We start from the raw sequence: 14,515 nt of genomic DNA, 5'->3' as shown, positions 1-14,515 counted from the left end.
CGGTTGCCTGCCGCAGGTTGAATGGAAGAGGGAGATGAACTTGATGAGTTGTTTACCCTAGACGAGAGCGTGAGAAATCGATCGCCTCACTTTCTCTCGACAGCCTCATATTTGACCAAAATTCATACCCTGTGTCTTAGGGTAGGTAGGTAAGGATTACATAAATAATTAAAGAACCTCTCTAAACTTTATCGCCTAAGGATTGTTAAAGATGGCCTCAGTGGTATGGATGCCAAAGACCTCCAATGCCATCTATGCAAGCCCTTATACTGGGCGTTTGGACCTGTCACACTCGCAATGCACTCAATACCGAACATTTCACAAAGAATCGACAAGGTATTCATTGCCCAGACCCAGAGATATGTACAACGCCGAATTACAGCCAAGATACGAGCCCAGAAGAAGTGCCACTTTAGCTGTTGGCAATCTCCTCCTCCTCATCCTCCCATTCACCATCCTCCTCCATCTTCTCATTGACCTTGTACTCGGCATCACCGGCCAAACCCTCACTATCAAACTCATCAACGTCCATGTCGCTGTCATACTCGAACTCGTCCTCATCATCTTCATCATCCTTGTTGCCGTTCTTGGCCTTGGCAGCCTTCTTGCGCTCCACGTTGGCCTTTTGCTCCTTCTTTCGCGCCTCCTTCTCTTGCCGTCTCTTCTCCCATCGCTTCTCCAGCTCCTTGATCTCCTCCTTGGACTTGTGTACATACTCGTGCCACATGACCTTGCCTGAGCAGAGACCCTCTTCCACCTTGGTCAAGCGTAGGCGCATGCGAGGACCCAGCTCAACCAGCTTCACAGCACGGCGCTCCACGTTCTCCTCCTCGACACCGGCCTCGGCCTCAGCCTGGGCGGCTTGTTGCCTGGCCTTGGCAGACAAGACCTTTCGGGTTGTAGAGTCCAAGATCTCAACCTCGGCGTCTGTATCCATCTCGCTACCGCTCGTCGCATCCGTCATGTATCCCTCTCCATTCTCGCCTCCGATCAAAAAGTCGGCAACATCCTCCAGCTTTCCAAGATTCGGCATCTTGCCTTTTCGGCTGGTCTTTGTAGACACAAACTGCTCGGCCGCGTTAAGTCTTCGCAGAGGCTTCGAGACCGTTGTCGACTTTGTTGTAATAGCATAGTGTCGGAAGTTGAGGATAAAGGTGCCATCGTCCTCCTCTGATTGTTCGCGGTTCAGGAGCAATACTCGTCGGATCGACTTGAGGGGCGTAGCTTGAGGGTTGATGGGAGGGAAGAGGGACTGGAATACGGTCGTAGCGAGGGATTCGAGGTGCTTAGGAACTTTTGACTTGGCATCCGAGTCGGGACGGCTAAAGTTGTTCATGACCAACTGAGATTTGTTAGCGGAAGCATCACCAGAAGTCTGAAGCTTCTTACCAGAGGAGGAGTGATAAACTCCTTGCCGCCACCCTTGGGATGCTTCTGCGCTCGCTGCACATCCTTGCACAGCGAGTACTTTTCCACGCGAAAGTTCATGGTAGGTCCTCGAGGCGTCAAGGCGACTCGGAGGTTGGTGTTCCCGCTCTCTGACCGCGAAAACAGAAGCAGGTGAGTAACTCCCAATGGGCCGCACATGACGGCGTAATCCTTCAATCGGTTTCCCCTCCGCTCCCTCAGGCGACTAGCAGTACCAGGCTCCATGACTTTTCGCACATCGGCCGCAAGCTGGCTAACGCTGGAACCAACCTCGCCAGCGCCAATTCGAATCACCATGGACTTGGGGTCGCGTGCCGAGGCATGGCCGGGGGCGTCGACCTCGGGGTTGTTCGCACCCACGTGGGTTCTCTTCTTTGTTCGTTTACGGGCCATTTCGAATTGATGTTGTAAAGAAAGTTGCTGAAATGAAGCTGCAAGCTGCGATGGATCTTGTCGCAAATCGCAGGGAAAGAAAAAAAAGTTGGAGGGGACCCGCGATAAGACTAGCGCACGTGCGATAAGGGACCCACTAATTTTTTGTTCTCGACGGAGTTAAAGGTGGATGAACCTTTCCAGGACGAGATAATCTTTACGCAAACGCAAAATGGCCAACATCAAGAGCGCAAAGCGAAGAAAGGTCGCGAACGATGCGCCCAAGGCTAAGAAGCCTGTGGCCAAGGAGGTTCCTGCCGAGCCTGCCCCTGAGGATGAGGATGAGGAATCTGAGGAGGAGTCTGCTACTCTGGAGGAACCTTCCGCTGAGGAGACACCCGATGCTCCCAAGAAGACCTTCAAGGACCTGGTAGGACAAATACGGTCGTTCGCCTGATTACAGGATGCTAACATTGACCTAGGGTGTCAACGACGCTCTCTGCGAAGCTTGCGAGGCCCTCAATTACAAGTACCCGACCCCGATCCAAGAAAAGTCCATCCCCGTCGCTCTCCAAGGTCGCGACATCATCGGCCTCGCAGAGACCGGTAGTGGAAAGACTGCCGCTTTCGCCCTCCCCGTTCTCCAGGCTCTCCTCGACAAGCCTCAGCCTCTGTTCGGCCTCGTCCTCGCTCCGACCCGCGAGTTGGCGACCCAGATCGGTCAAGCCTTTGAGGCGCTGGGATCGCTGATTTCGCTGCGATGCGCCGTCATTGTGGGAGGTCTGGACATGGTTCCTCAGGCGATTGCCCTTGGAAAGAAGCCTCATATCATTGTTGCGACTCCGGGTCGCTTGGTGGACCATCTTGAGAAGACCAAGGGTTTCTCTCTACGAACACTAAAGTACCTCATCATGGATGAGGCTGATCGTCTCCTGGACATGGATTTCGGTCCCAGCATCGACAAGATCCTCAAGTTCATCCCCCGAGAGCGACGCACATATCTCTTTTCTGCGACTCTCAGCTCCAAGATCGAGAGTCTGCAGCGAGCCAGTCTGAGGGACCCCGTCCGCGTGAGCATCAGCTCCAACAAGTACCAGACCGTGTCGACCCTGATCCAGCACTACATGTTCATCCCCCACCCTCAAAAGGACACATATCTCATCTACCTGGTCAACGAGCACACTGGAAAGTCAACCATCGTCTTCACCCGGACTGTGTGGGAAACCCAACGTGTGGCTATTCTGTTGAGGACGCTTGGCTTCGGCGCAATTCCTCTGCACGGTCAACTCTCGCAGTCATCACGTCTGGGGGCGCTCAACAAGTTCCGCGCCGGTACGCGCGACATCCTCGTAGCCACTGACGTTGCAGCGCGAGGTCTGGACATTCCCAAGGTCGACGTGGTGCTCAACTACGACATGCCGCAGGACTCAAAGACTTATATCCACCGAGTCGGCCGAACTGCCCGTGCCGGAAAGTCCGGTGTCGCCATCAACCTGGTGACTCAGTATGACCTCGAGATCTACGCGCGCATCGAGGCGGCGCTCGGAAAGAAGCTGACCGAGTACCCCAGCGAGAAGGAGGAGGTCATGACGTTCCAGAGCCGTATACAAGAGGCGCAGCGTCACGCGAGGATTGAGATGAAGTCCATGAGCGAGGCCAAGGGCAGCAAGGGCACCATTAACGGCAAACGGGGCAAGAGGGATGGAAAGCGTCGTCGTGACGACATGGACAAGGAGGAGGGTTAAAGACTTTGAACTTGGAGGATGACTTGGGAGTTGACTCAGGGATGATTCAAGGCGTTAGGTCCAGGGAGGTTATGTTGAGAAAAGTTATGTCAATGTTTGAAGCTGCATTAGAAAACTAAGACCGTAATAAAGAGCCAATGGCCTTTACCCAAGAGTCGTGATGTAACGCCGTCATTCGCATTGACCAAGGCCCATCTTAATCTCAACGCTGACCCATCTCACGATATCTGCACACAAGAACCACGCACTCTATGCTGAATCATCGCCACTAGAAGGGCATCTCGTGTTAGTAATTCCCAACTCAGCCCTACTATACTCCTGAATCAGGCATCTTATGAGACGAAACCACAGCCCCCGAGTCAATCCTCAATTTAACCTGCGCGCTACGGAGTACATCAGACTAAACTAGCCCGCAACACCATCCCACAACCTTGAAACATTCCCAAGACTCTGGGCAAACACCGCGAAATCGTCCCAGGAAAGCGGCCGCCTCAGCAGGGATGCTGAAGATCTCCCCTTTGTGAATGGACGCCTCGACCGTTTCTTGGCAGGTCAGCTCGTTTCATCTAGATCCCTGTCCCTAGTGGCGGCCGCTCCCGGGTTTTTGTTTGACGATTTGAGATGAAGGGGGGAGAATGAGGGGATCCCCTCTCTTGGTGTTACTCGATTGAGACCGTGTTTGAAAGGTATATAACTGAAAGGATGTCTTTAGCTTGAAGTGAAGAAACATCATCTTTTGTTTGTGCAGTTTTACATTCGTTTCTTGGGTGCCTAGTTTGCATCGTCCCTTCATTCTTTCATCATTGATTGATACAACTTCAACACACTCTTTAGACAATTAGATTCAAATTCATCATGTACACTTCTGCTGTTTTCCTCGGCCTCGCCGCCTCTGCGAGCGCTCACATCGCCTCGTGGAACCCAGGCATGTACTGCAAGGTGAACCACCTCCTCCAACAGCCTCTATCAAATCTAACATCTTCAGGGCGGAAACGACTCCTCCGTCGACAGCCCCAACACCAACCTCGCCGTGAACCCTCTCTACGACCTCCCAAAGAGCCAGTGGTGGATGCAAGCCGACCGCGGCTGCGACCTCGTTCCCCCTCCCGAGGGCGAGTTCCTTGAGCTCCCCGCCGGAAAGTCCTTTATGACTGAGCTGGCCAACAACCGCGCCTTCACGACTCTGTCGTATGACGGCACTCTCACCACAGACTGGCAGGATGGAAAGAACCGATCCATGCCTTGGAGAGGACCTGGAAACCCTCCTGGATGTCTTATGGATGGTGGAGATGGTTCCGGTGGTGAGCTGCACACTAGGAGTATTGAAACTACTGGTGGAACGGCCTGGGCCATTTCCTATGAGAGCGACATCAAGAAGGTTACCATGGACAACCTTGTCGTGTTCTCTGTTCGATACTAGTATGTCTCTCTTTAACTCACCCTCAGTCGAAACTAACTCTTGTCAGCTCTCCCTTCTTCCGCGAGACCTGGTACGACGTCCCAGCCGATCTCCCCGCGTGTCCCGAAGAGGGCTGCTACTGCGCTTGGCTCTGGATCCCCGACGGCTGTAAGCCCCCTATACCCAAGTTTGATAAACAACATCTAACGATATTACAGGCGGCCAGCCCAACATGTACATGCAAAACCACCGCTGCAAGGTGACGGGCAGCACGTCCACCAAGAAGCTCGGCACGCCCAAGCCCCCCGTCTGGTGCCGCGACGACCCTACCAAGTGCGTCAAGGGCCCCAAGCAGATGATGGCCTGGAACCGTAAGGAAGCCCCTCGAATAATACATGGAATGAATATTGATGTTGCGTGCAGAGGCTGAGGGTAACAACGTTTCTCCCCCCAACGGCAAGACCCCGACATACAACCAGCGTATGGGTTTCATGGACGGTTCTCAGGATGATATCTTTGAGTAGACAGTGGTTGTTGGTGCCATTCCCTGAGATCGCGGGTATGAAAATTGTACTATAGCATGGCATGTCCTTCTGGAAGGAATGTCTTTTTGATTCTCCAAGCCTCTATCTGGCCCCTTTATTCAAGAAAAACCATAAAAGTTCGGTTTATCACAAGTGCCTTGCACAAGCCAACCCCGGCCTTTTTTTTTCCATGTTACAAGAACATGGCGTTTCATCATGGTTGATATTCCCATGTAGCCTTGCTCTTCCGAGCATTGCTCCACTGCGTGGTACGCCAAGTTCATCGTAACAATTTCCTCTTTCACCCAGTGAGCGTATCAGCTCGGCAGTCTTTAACCCGAGGGGTGTTTTTGAGTCGGCAAGCCATCAACTACTGGAAAGATGTACCGGGTCCTAATTCTATACGATTAGGTGTTGGCTTGTTAGTTAACTTCTTACGTCTTGGCTCTGTAAGGGGAGGATCTACTGCACGACATTTCGGTAATCACTCGAGTGTGAGAGTAGTTCGCCATGAATGATATAAAGAATAACCAATAGTGTCAACACATGCTACATACTCTTCGGCATGTATTCCACTTTTAAGACAGATGTAAAATGTAAACGTATTGATATACTACTGTATCTATGATATCCTCGGGTGCTTCGTGTCGGGGCGAGAGATGCAAGTGTCCAGGCCATCATGAAGGCGTATCCCGTAGCAATTCACACATCACCAACAACGAAAGAAACGAGAGAACCGCAGAACTTGAACTCTCGGGGCATAGGCGGTATAAGGTTAGAACTCGCCGGTCCACTTTAAACACAACGCATTGATCAGACTGACCCCCACCGCCAGGGATCCCAAGTGTCGGTATGCCACGATGCTGAAGCGATTGGAGGTCTAGGACCACTTAAGATAGCACGGGGAGATCTTTGCTGGGATCAATATAATCGAGATATAACGTCAGTTCATCTTCGGTAGTTGTTTATACACCGAACCGCCGATGGTCGAGTATATATGCCAACAACAACCTCATCACGATGGAGGCGAATCACGATCAAACACTCGAATATTTACACTATGGGCTCTTACTCTCCTACAAACCGAGCTGTCTGGCTCTCCAGCTTTGATGAGCCCCCAACACTCATCGACCTTCCCATCCCGGACGCAACAGCTGGAACAGTCGTCGTCCGCACTCTCGCAGCCCCAATCGTCCCCTACACACAACTCGTCCACTCTGGAAAGCTCCCCCAGCTCAACCTCTCTCTTCCCTTGGTACCCAATCCCAATGCCGTCGGCCGCATTCACGCTGTTGGACCCGATGCTGTGCGCCTGAAACCCGGCGATCTTGTATATGTGGATGCCACCATCCGTGGACGCGATGACCCTAATGTCATGATCATGATGGGCCATCACGGCGGCGAAGGAACCGAGGGAAAGAAACTCATGCAAGGCGAATGGCGTGACGGTTCGCTACAGCAATACCAGCGAGCACCACTCGAAAACGTCTACAAGCTAGACGAGCAAAAGCTACTCAAGCAATGGGGCTATTCACCCGCCATACTCCAAAGCATCGCGCACTACAGCGTCGCAGGCGGAGCCATCATCGAGGCAGCAGACGTTAAAGTGGCAGAGACAGTCATCATCGGTCCATCTAGCGGCTCATTCGGTGGTCTCGCTGTAGAAGTCGCCCTCACACTGGGTGCAAACGTTATTGCCCTCGGCCGCTCAGAAGAGAAACTCATAGCCATGAAGGAAAAGCTCAACAACACACGGTTCAGCTACGTCGTCATGACAGGCGACAACGAAATCGACACAGCCGCCATCCTCGCGCAGACACCAAACGGCGCGGGAGCAGACGTAGTCAACGATTGGACCCCCGGAGCCCTCAAAACAGCTCCCTTCCTCGCAGCCGCAGCCGGCGCCCTTAAAAGAAAAGGCAGAGTCGTTCTTAGTGGCGGCACACCAGGGCATCTCGAGATCCCTTACCACGCCATTGTGCACAAGGACCTTCAGATCATGGGCAAGTGGATGTGCGAGAAATCGACCCTCAACAAGCTCATCAACATGATGGAAAGCGGAAACCTCAAGGTCGGCGTCGAGAGCGGCACCGAGGTGGCCATCTTCAGTCTGGAGCAGCATGAAGAGGCCATTCAGCATGCGGCCAAGAATGGCGCCTGGAGAAACTACACCGTTATTGCCCCCAATGAGGAATAACAAGGGAAACAACCATGTACAGATAGAAAGACATAGAGCTAGAACCATAGAAGCAATAGACGAAAAGATAAAATGTCTTCAGAGCGTCTCAATTAGCAATACCGCTATACTTAAGTCATGTCTACAGTACCAAACTCCAATCCCCCACAGTTGCCCCTACCAAATATTGCAATACCCAACGCCAGGACGACCCCCAGGTTTCCGTAGCCGCAGTGATTGCCCAACGACCTATCGCCCAGAATCACGTCGCTGTATGACTGGCACTGACGCCGCATGGACAGTGTCTTCTGTGACATCCGCCATCTCTGTATCATCCTCCTCGTCTTGAGTTTCCTCAGCTTCGTCATGCTCCTCTTCCTCTTCTTCTTCTTCCTCAGCCTCCTCGGCTTCTTCAGCTTCTTCTTCGCCATCGCTTTCTTCGGCCTCGTCCTCGCCCTCACTCTCGCTGTCTGCATCCTCTCCGCTGGACTCATCTGAGTGCCGCCCCAAGTTGGGGAACATTAGTCCAGGCGGGATCTCCTCGTCATAACCCTCCGGCACGTCGCTAAGATCGCTTTCGTCATCTGCCGAGTCGTGGATGCTGCCAGGCTCACTCTCGGCCTCATCCTTGGCTCCCTTATCGTCCACTTCGTCAGCCTCTTCGCCAAGGTCCTCCTCAGCAATCTCTTCTTCGGCAACCTCTTCCTCAGCAACTTCCTCCTCAACAGCTGTCTCATCAGCCACCTCTTCATGGTCCCCAGCGTCCTTCATGCTGACGTCGCCGTCGACATTTTCTTCAGCTTCGCGTCGAACTTGGGCGTCAGGTCCTTCTTCATCATCACTACCAGCTTCGCTCGCTGGCGGATTAGGTGTATGGCTACCACGCTTGCCGCTCGACACGCTGCCAACCCGACTCTTGCTCGACTTGGGAGCTTCCATTGCGCGAATCACTGCTTGCTCAGCCTTGCGAAGCACGTCGGGCCTTCTCACGCCGGCTCTCCTGGCTCGAGGTACAGCTTCTTGCTTCTCCGTGTCAAGGGGTGTCACAGTGCCTGTGATGCTCTCCATCCCGTTGGGCGGGTTCAGTATACTAGTGAGTGAGCTGCTGGCCTTGGCTTCTGCCTGTGCTGCTTCGAGCTGGGCTGCCACCTCCTTGGCATGGTGCCGTTCCTCAACAACCTTGCTTGGCTCGAAGCCTGGCATGGACTTGACGATCTCGGAGTAGATCTTGGAGTAGCAGTCGTTGAGGAGGTCATCGATCGGTGCCACCTTCATTAGATTGGCATTGAGCTTCTTCAGCTCAATCGCTTCCTTCATGCAGTTGAACACTGGCACTTCGGCTCCATCGTTGGCAGCCCAGTCTGCAATCTTCTCGCCAACCACCTCAAACTCCTCGCTCGACAACGACTTGAAGGCATCGTCTGTGACTGGGGACACGTGGTACCCTTCCCGAAGGAGTCTGAGATAGGCCATGCAGCATGATTGCCACAGGTCCGTAAAGTGATAAAAGTCCGCACCCTTCTTGCGCAGCCGCCTTAGAAGCTGCTCCAGGTTGCTGCGGTCGGCCATGATGATCAGAAGCTTCGTCATGAACCGCACGTATTGTTCCGTGTAGACATGGTGTCGTCCAGGTCTCTCGGCATCACATTTCCAGACGTTCATAACCATCGTCTTTGTGACCATGCTCTCCCGTAGGATGCCAAATGCCGCCCTTGCTTCGACGGTACTATCGCTTCCCTCCATCCGGTTGTCCTCGTCGAACAAGATCTTAGCGTGCCTCATGATAATTCGGTGGTGCCAGTTAGACTTGTCCTTGTCTCTGAGCTTGGTGAGGTTGCGAATGATGTACTCCTCCCAATCCTCAGGCTCCGAGAAGGACGCGAAATGATCGTCGGGGTGGACTGTCAAGCCAAACGGTTGCTCGGACAGAATTGCTGCAGCATCAGCTGAGGTCATGTCACCTCGCATCACCAGCTTGTGAAGAATGGACACAATCTTGTAATGCGGCTCAAGAATGGGGTCGCTGCTTCTGGATCTCCGAGCATTGTGCGCAACCTGGACTGCCTTCTTGAGAGTGTCCACGAGCAGCTCAAGGCTGATCTTTGAACGCATATCCTTGACGTCCAGTTGGTCGTCAGGAGTCTGGTACATCTTCCAGTAGCATTTGGCAAGCATATAAGGGTTCCTGATTGCTCATTAGTATCTTGAATCACAATTCTAGGCCGACAAACTTACTTCCAGTCGTTAGGCTTCCGCTTCATGGCCATCTTGAACAGCTTGGCGGCAAACTTCCAAACCTTGTACTCCTTCATCTGATCATGAAGAATCCTCTTGAAGGTGCCTGCGCCCATGCTTTCAATAAAGAATCGTTCCTGGTCGGAATGCTGGAACGGCTCCATGGCAAAAGGCTGGCGACTTGACGCATAAAGTCGCATTGCGAACTTGTGGTACAAGTCGTGAAGAGGGTCACCATCATGTGTCTCCACGTCCACATTTCGTGAATGTGAGAGAGCGAGAGTGTAGCAATGAATGGCGTTGCGCTGAAACTTGACCAATTCGGGGCGATCCTTATTCATCTTGTCTGCAGTCCACAGAACAGCTTCGTCCAGTTCATAGTCGAAGCATTCAGCCAAACGGAACCAAGCGTCCCATCTGTCCGCAGTGAACTGCAACTGAAGCCTCAAGAAGGTCGCACCAATTCGCAGGTCGTCAGTTGCACCGGGCGTTTGACGACGGTTCAAGTCGACTCCCTTGAATTTGGTCAAGGCCATCATTCCAAGCAAGAAGAACCATCCATGTCTTGCAAGGGCTGTCTCAGGGATATTGACAGACACCGCGTCCACAGAGACGTCTCCCAGGAGAGCCTGGTACAGACGCAGAGGGTGGATCGGCTTCTTGAGGTACTCTGTAAAGTTACGCAGGTTGTGATACATCTGAGGTGTTGACTTGGTCTGGCCAATAGTCTGCTGCATGTGGTCGATCGTCGTCTTGAGGTCTGACTTGAGAAGATCCTTCATCGGCATACGGTTGGCAAGAATCGTGACTCTCTCAACCAACTGCATGGTCTGTCGCTTCTCCAGCTTCTCTGGTGGGCAAGCGTGATCCTGGACATCCCACACACCAGCACCAAGCTTCAAGCCGTGCAAGTCGTAGAGTACTTGGCCCAAGTAGTCTTCCCAGTTCTCAATATTCTTGAGCTTGAGAAGCTCCACCCGCATGACCTTGAGGAAGATCTTATTTGATGCCTTGCAGAACTTGCGAATACCAATGACTTGATGGATGGCAGCCAGGTAATCGGCCAAGTCGTTCTCAGGCCCAATGATGCAGTTTTCTTGGGTGATCCCGGCTTTGAACATGGTGTATTGCAAACACCAAGCTCGAACTTGCATCTCTTTGAGTTTATTCTTCAACGACTGGAAAGCGGACTTGGTGGCTGCATTTCCTGATGGCTCTGGCTTGATTCCGATCCGGAATTCGTCCTCACAGAGAGAAGCGACATGAAGCAAACAGTTGACCTTGGCGAGAGCCGCTGAAGTGGACTTGATGTGCTCATCATCAATGATTTCGAATGCTGTGCTTTCGTTCAGGGCAGAAAAGAGCGCCTGGATCAGAAGCTCGTCCAGTGACTTCAGAGTTCGCATGAACAACAGCTTCCGGGACTCTGGTGAGGTTTTGGCATATGTCTCGCCTTCAAGGTCGGAGACAATCAGCTCGATGCTCTTGAGACAACAAGAAAACTTCTTGGTCGAGTACTTGATAGCATCATACGCATCGCCCAGCCGAGACCACAGGAACAGCCTCAACTCGGTGCTGCTATTATGGAGGAATTTCCATAGATCTTGAAGCCCCTGGCTCGCGCAATCGGAAATCGACTTCTGATGCTTTTCACTCGAGCTTGCATCATCTTTGTCCCCAGAATCCGAGTTTGCTTCTGAGGTCGGGGCGCAGACGGAAGATGGGTTGAGGACTGGTTCCAATGTCTCGATAACGTGAACGGGATTCTCCATGTCATCTTGAAAGAGTCCGAGGAAGAAATCCATTGTCGTCAACTTGGATATTTCTCGATCAGCAGCAGCGGGTGAGATGGTGGGCATGACCACGTTGTTTGGCAACGAAATGACCGGAACCTTCTCGTCGGCCAAGTGATCTCGGAGTGACGTCCACATCAGGAGAATATGCTCTCGCACTGGATTGTCAGAGAGAGACGAGACAAAGACAGAAGCCCACAAGAAACGGGCTGAGAGGGCATCGTTCGAAGGGCGGTCCAGCAACTGAACATATGTTGAGGCAACGTCAAGCCACCTGCCAAGCCGGTACTTGGTCTCCATCCGAGTCGCGTAATCGACAACACTGCTAGGGTTGGTGATTCGTTCGTAGATGTCGATATGAAGCTCGAAAAGCATCGGCACGATGGTCTCAAGCTCAGCCAGCTTTTCGGGGGAACCGACGGCCAGCTCCATTTCGTCCGTGACCCTCTGATATAGCGCCGAGTCCATACGGTTGAGCATCTGAACCACAGATACCTTCATCTTGTCAGACCATTTCGCTGCTGTGTAGCTCTGGCTGACAGCCCGGACCCATTCGAACGCAATGTCCTCGCCTGTCATCCATGATCTACAACCCCCTATTTTCCTGGCAAAGGATTTGAGGCCTTGTGCCTCGTCGAATGGTGGTGATGATGTCTGGTCTTGCGAACCCGTCTTGGCGTGTTCCAAGAAAGAGGACAGTCCGAGACTAGCTTGCTCGTTTTTGTTGAGAAGAGCTCTGGCAACCTCCTCACGAAAGTCGACAATGACGCTGCTCAGATCCTTTGCTGCGAGGTTGGTGATCTTACTGGGTCGATCCTCGGTAGCACACGAGTCAATGAGCTCGGAGATGAAGTCTAATGTCGATTTGTCGTCCACGCCCAAGTTCTCCAAGACACTCTTGGTCATTTGGAAAAGGTTCTGATCGGCACCTTGGTATGGCTGCAGTTGATTCGCAATAAGTGTGCTTGGGTCAGTCGCCTCCTCAGCTTGGAGAGTCTCTCTTCTTCGGACACGCTTGCTGCGCTTCTCTGCTGTGTTCTCCTCATCCGCAGGATCTGGCAGGCCTGCTGTAGACTGCGATCTTTTCCTTGTAGGTGCTCCATTACGATCCTTTTGTGCCTGGTCGGTTGCTTTGTCACCCTCCGAGCTACCTTGCGAGCCATCATCTTTGCCATCAGGCTTTGCATTCTTCTCTTTGGGTTCCTCCTCAGCCGTGTCCTTCTCGGCAGTCTGCTCTGGCTCAGCTGATTTGTCGCTCTCAACTTGGGTTTCAGGGCTTTCGCTTTGAACCTCAGGAGGTGGTGTTGCCATAACAACATCTTCGAGAGAGCTCTGAATAATGTCATCGCATGTGTCAAACGCTTCTGTTGCATTCTCCAGACAAGTCATGAGTTCCGCACCAAGGTCAGCCCATGATAACACAGGCTTGCTGGCGCCTTTTCGGCCTGGTGTTTGTGATTTGCTCCTCTCGGCATCTTCTGGTGCCTGCTCTTCAACGATAAGAGGTTCAGGGGGAGGTGTTAACGATTTGGTGGGGTCGGGGAGAAAGGGGATAGGGTCCAGATGGCGCTTGAGCAAGGCAGGCATCTTCTTCTTGAGCCATGGAGCCATCACGGGATGTGACAACGCCATGTCGTCGCCGAGAAGCTGCAATTGGTCCTTCAGCTGCTCACCCGCCAGGCCCTCTGCCAACGAAGGAGGTTCAACCTCCATGACAGCCGGGTCGTCATCCAACTCGATCGCAGCCTCCAAACAGTACCGTTTGATACGATTACTGTTCATAGCAGCAGCAAATCGAGCAGCCCGCCTCCAAAGCTCCGGATCCGAGGGGTCTTGGTCCAGGGCAGTGGTCCAACTGTCCAAGACCTTGCGTGCATCGTCATCGTAGTATTTCAATCGAGGCTTTTCTTTCCAGGTCGGGTTCGAGGCCAGCTCATCCTTGTACTTGTCCACAAAGAACTGGCCATAGTTCTTGTAGGAAAGATAGAGCGCTTGGGCAAGGCTTGCTGCGACACCATCTGCTCCTCCGGCATCCACGTCGAGTCCGCCATCTGTTTCGACGGTGTCTACGTTGGACACTTCTGGCTGGCCCTCCGCATGTCGCTCGGCCTTTTCGTAGTCGGTTCTCGCTTCACGGTATTTGAATATCTCGGATTCGAAAAGCTCGTCGTATGCTGCAGCTGCGGCTTCGCGCGATCGGGCTCCCTGCGCATGGAGCTTCAGGGCATGTTGGAAGCGCTTTAGTGCTTCATCGACCTGGGGGCAAGTCAGTCTCCAAATGCGATCGCGAGTCTTGCGCAATATGGCTTACGTGAAGCTCTTTGGTGGTGTCGATTTGCTCGTCAACGTTCTCCTCGGGCTCGAGGTTGATAGCTTGGAATGCCGGCTGGTTCGAATTAGCACAGAAACAAATATTAGGTCAAAGATCTCACCATATTGGCGGTCGCAATAGTCCTGCAGCCGTGGCCGGCATCCGTATTCTCTGCTAAGAAATGATTCTGGTCAAACCCGGCATTGAAAGTTGTGAGTTTAAACACAGCTCATCTTTCTTGGCAGTCATTAACTCGAGCTCCGTACCGCGTTCTAGACGCGGTCCCACTCAGCCTCGCCAAGCCACAAGCGCCAGATCAAGAGCTGGTGATGAGCACGTGGGATGTGGCGCAGGCATAAGGCTGCACGCTCCTAGACGTGGCCCATCCTTGTAGCTCCAGCTATCAAGCCAGATCTTAGGGGCACAGCAACGGTCGGCTTCAACATCTCACTCCAGCTCCACCAACCTTTCGACCGAGTTGCGACCGACATCTCACGACAGTCTCGTATCTATCAGCACTCAGGAGCTTCGG

The 14,515-nt window shown here is 52.8% G+C and overlaps 5 protein-coding genes across 5 annotated transcripts; 3 read left to right on the top strand and 2 right to left on the bottom strand.

The window, feature by feature from the left end:
- Positions 1-412: 412 nt before the first annotated feature.
- LRP88_01518 (Brix domain-containing protein) lies at positions 413-1,821 on the bottom strand (the record flags this gene model as incomplete). The annotated part of the gene is made up of 2 exons (XM_083238200.1): positions 413-1,342; positions 1,390-1,821. The coding sequence occupies 2 exons, from the start codon at positions 1,819-1,821 to the stop codon at positions 413-415; spliced, it is 1,362 nt and encodes a 453-aa protein (XP_083106705.1).
- Positions 1,822-2,032: 211 nt separating this feature from the next.
- LRP88_01517 (RNA-dependent ATPase RRP3) lies at positions 2,033-3,545 on the top strand (the record flags this gene model as incomplete). Its single annotated transcript, XM_083238199.1, has 2 exons — positions 2,033-2,230; positions 2,283-3,545. 2 exons carry the CDS (start codon positions 2,033-2,035, stop codon positions 3,543-3,545), a joined length of 1,461 nt encoding a protein of 486 aa, XP_083106704.1.
- An 855-nt stretch (positions 3,546-4,400) lies between these two features.
- On the top strand, positions 4,401-5,468 carry LRP88_01516 (uncharacterized protein; the record flags this gene model as incomplete). Its single annotated transcript, XM_083238198.1, has 5 exons — positions 4,401-4,474; positions 4,557-4,964; positions 5,012-5,112; positions 5,163-5,315; positions 5,368-5,468. 5 exons carry the CDS (start codon positions 4,401-4,403, stop codon positions 5,466-5,468), a joined length of 837 nt encoding a protein of 278 aa, XP_083106703.1.
- Positions 5,469-6,528: 1,060 nt separating this feature from the next.
- LRP88_01515 (MDR/zinc-dependent alcohol dehydrogenase-like family protein) lies at positions 6,529-7,665 on the top strand (the record flags this gene model as incomplete). The annotated part of the gene is made up of 1 exon (XM_083238197.1): positions 6,529-7,665. The coding sequence occupies one exon, from the start codon at positions 6,529-6,531 to the stop codon at positions 7,663-7,665; it is 1,137 nt and encodes a 378-aa protein (XP_083106702.1).
- A 228-nt stretch (positions 7,666-7,893) lies between these two features.
- Positions 7,894-14,216, bottom strand: LRP88_01514 (uncharacterized protein; the record flags this gene model as incomplete). The annotated part of the gene is made up of 4 exons (XM_083238196.1): positions 7,894-9,829; positions 9,880-13,928; positions 13,984-14,058; positions 14,208-14,216. 4 exons carry the CDS (start codon positions 14,214-14,216, stop codon positions 7,894-7,896), a joined length of 6,069 nt encoding a protein of 2,022 aa, XP_083106701.1.
- Positions 14,217-14,515: the final 299 nt, after the last annotated feature.

Source organism: Fusarium phalaenopsidis (assembly GCF_050370095.1).
Source record: "Fusarium phalaenopsidis strain FUZ10S chromosome Unknown contig_32278, whole genome shotgun sequence".
Taxonomy (NCBI): domain Eukaryota; kingdom Fungi; phylum Ascomycota; class Sordariomycetes; order Hypocreales; family Nectriaceae; genus Fusarium; species Fusarium phalaenopsidis.
Note: the sequence above shows the minus strand (reverse complement) of the source record. Positions and strands in the feature narration are given on the sequence as shown.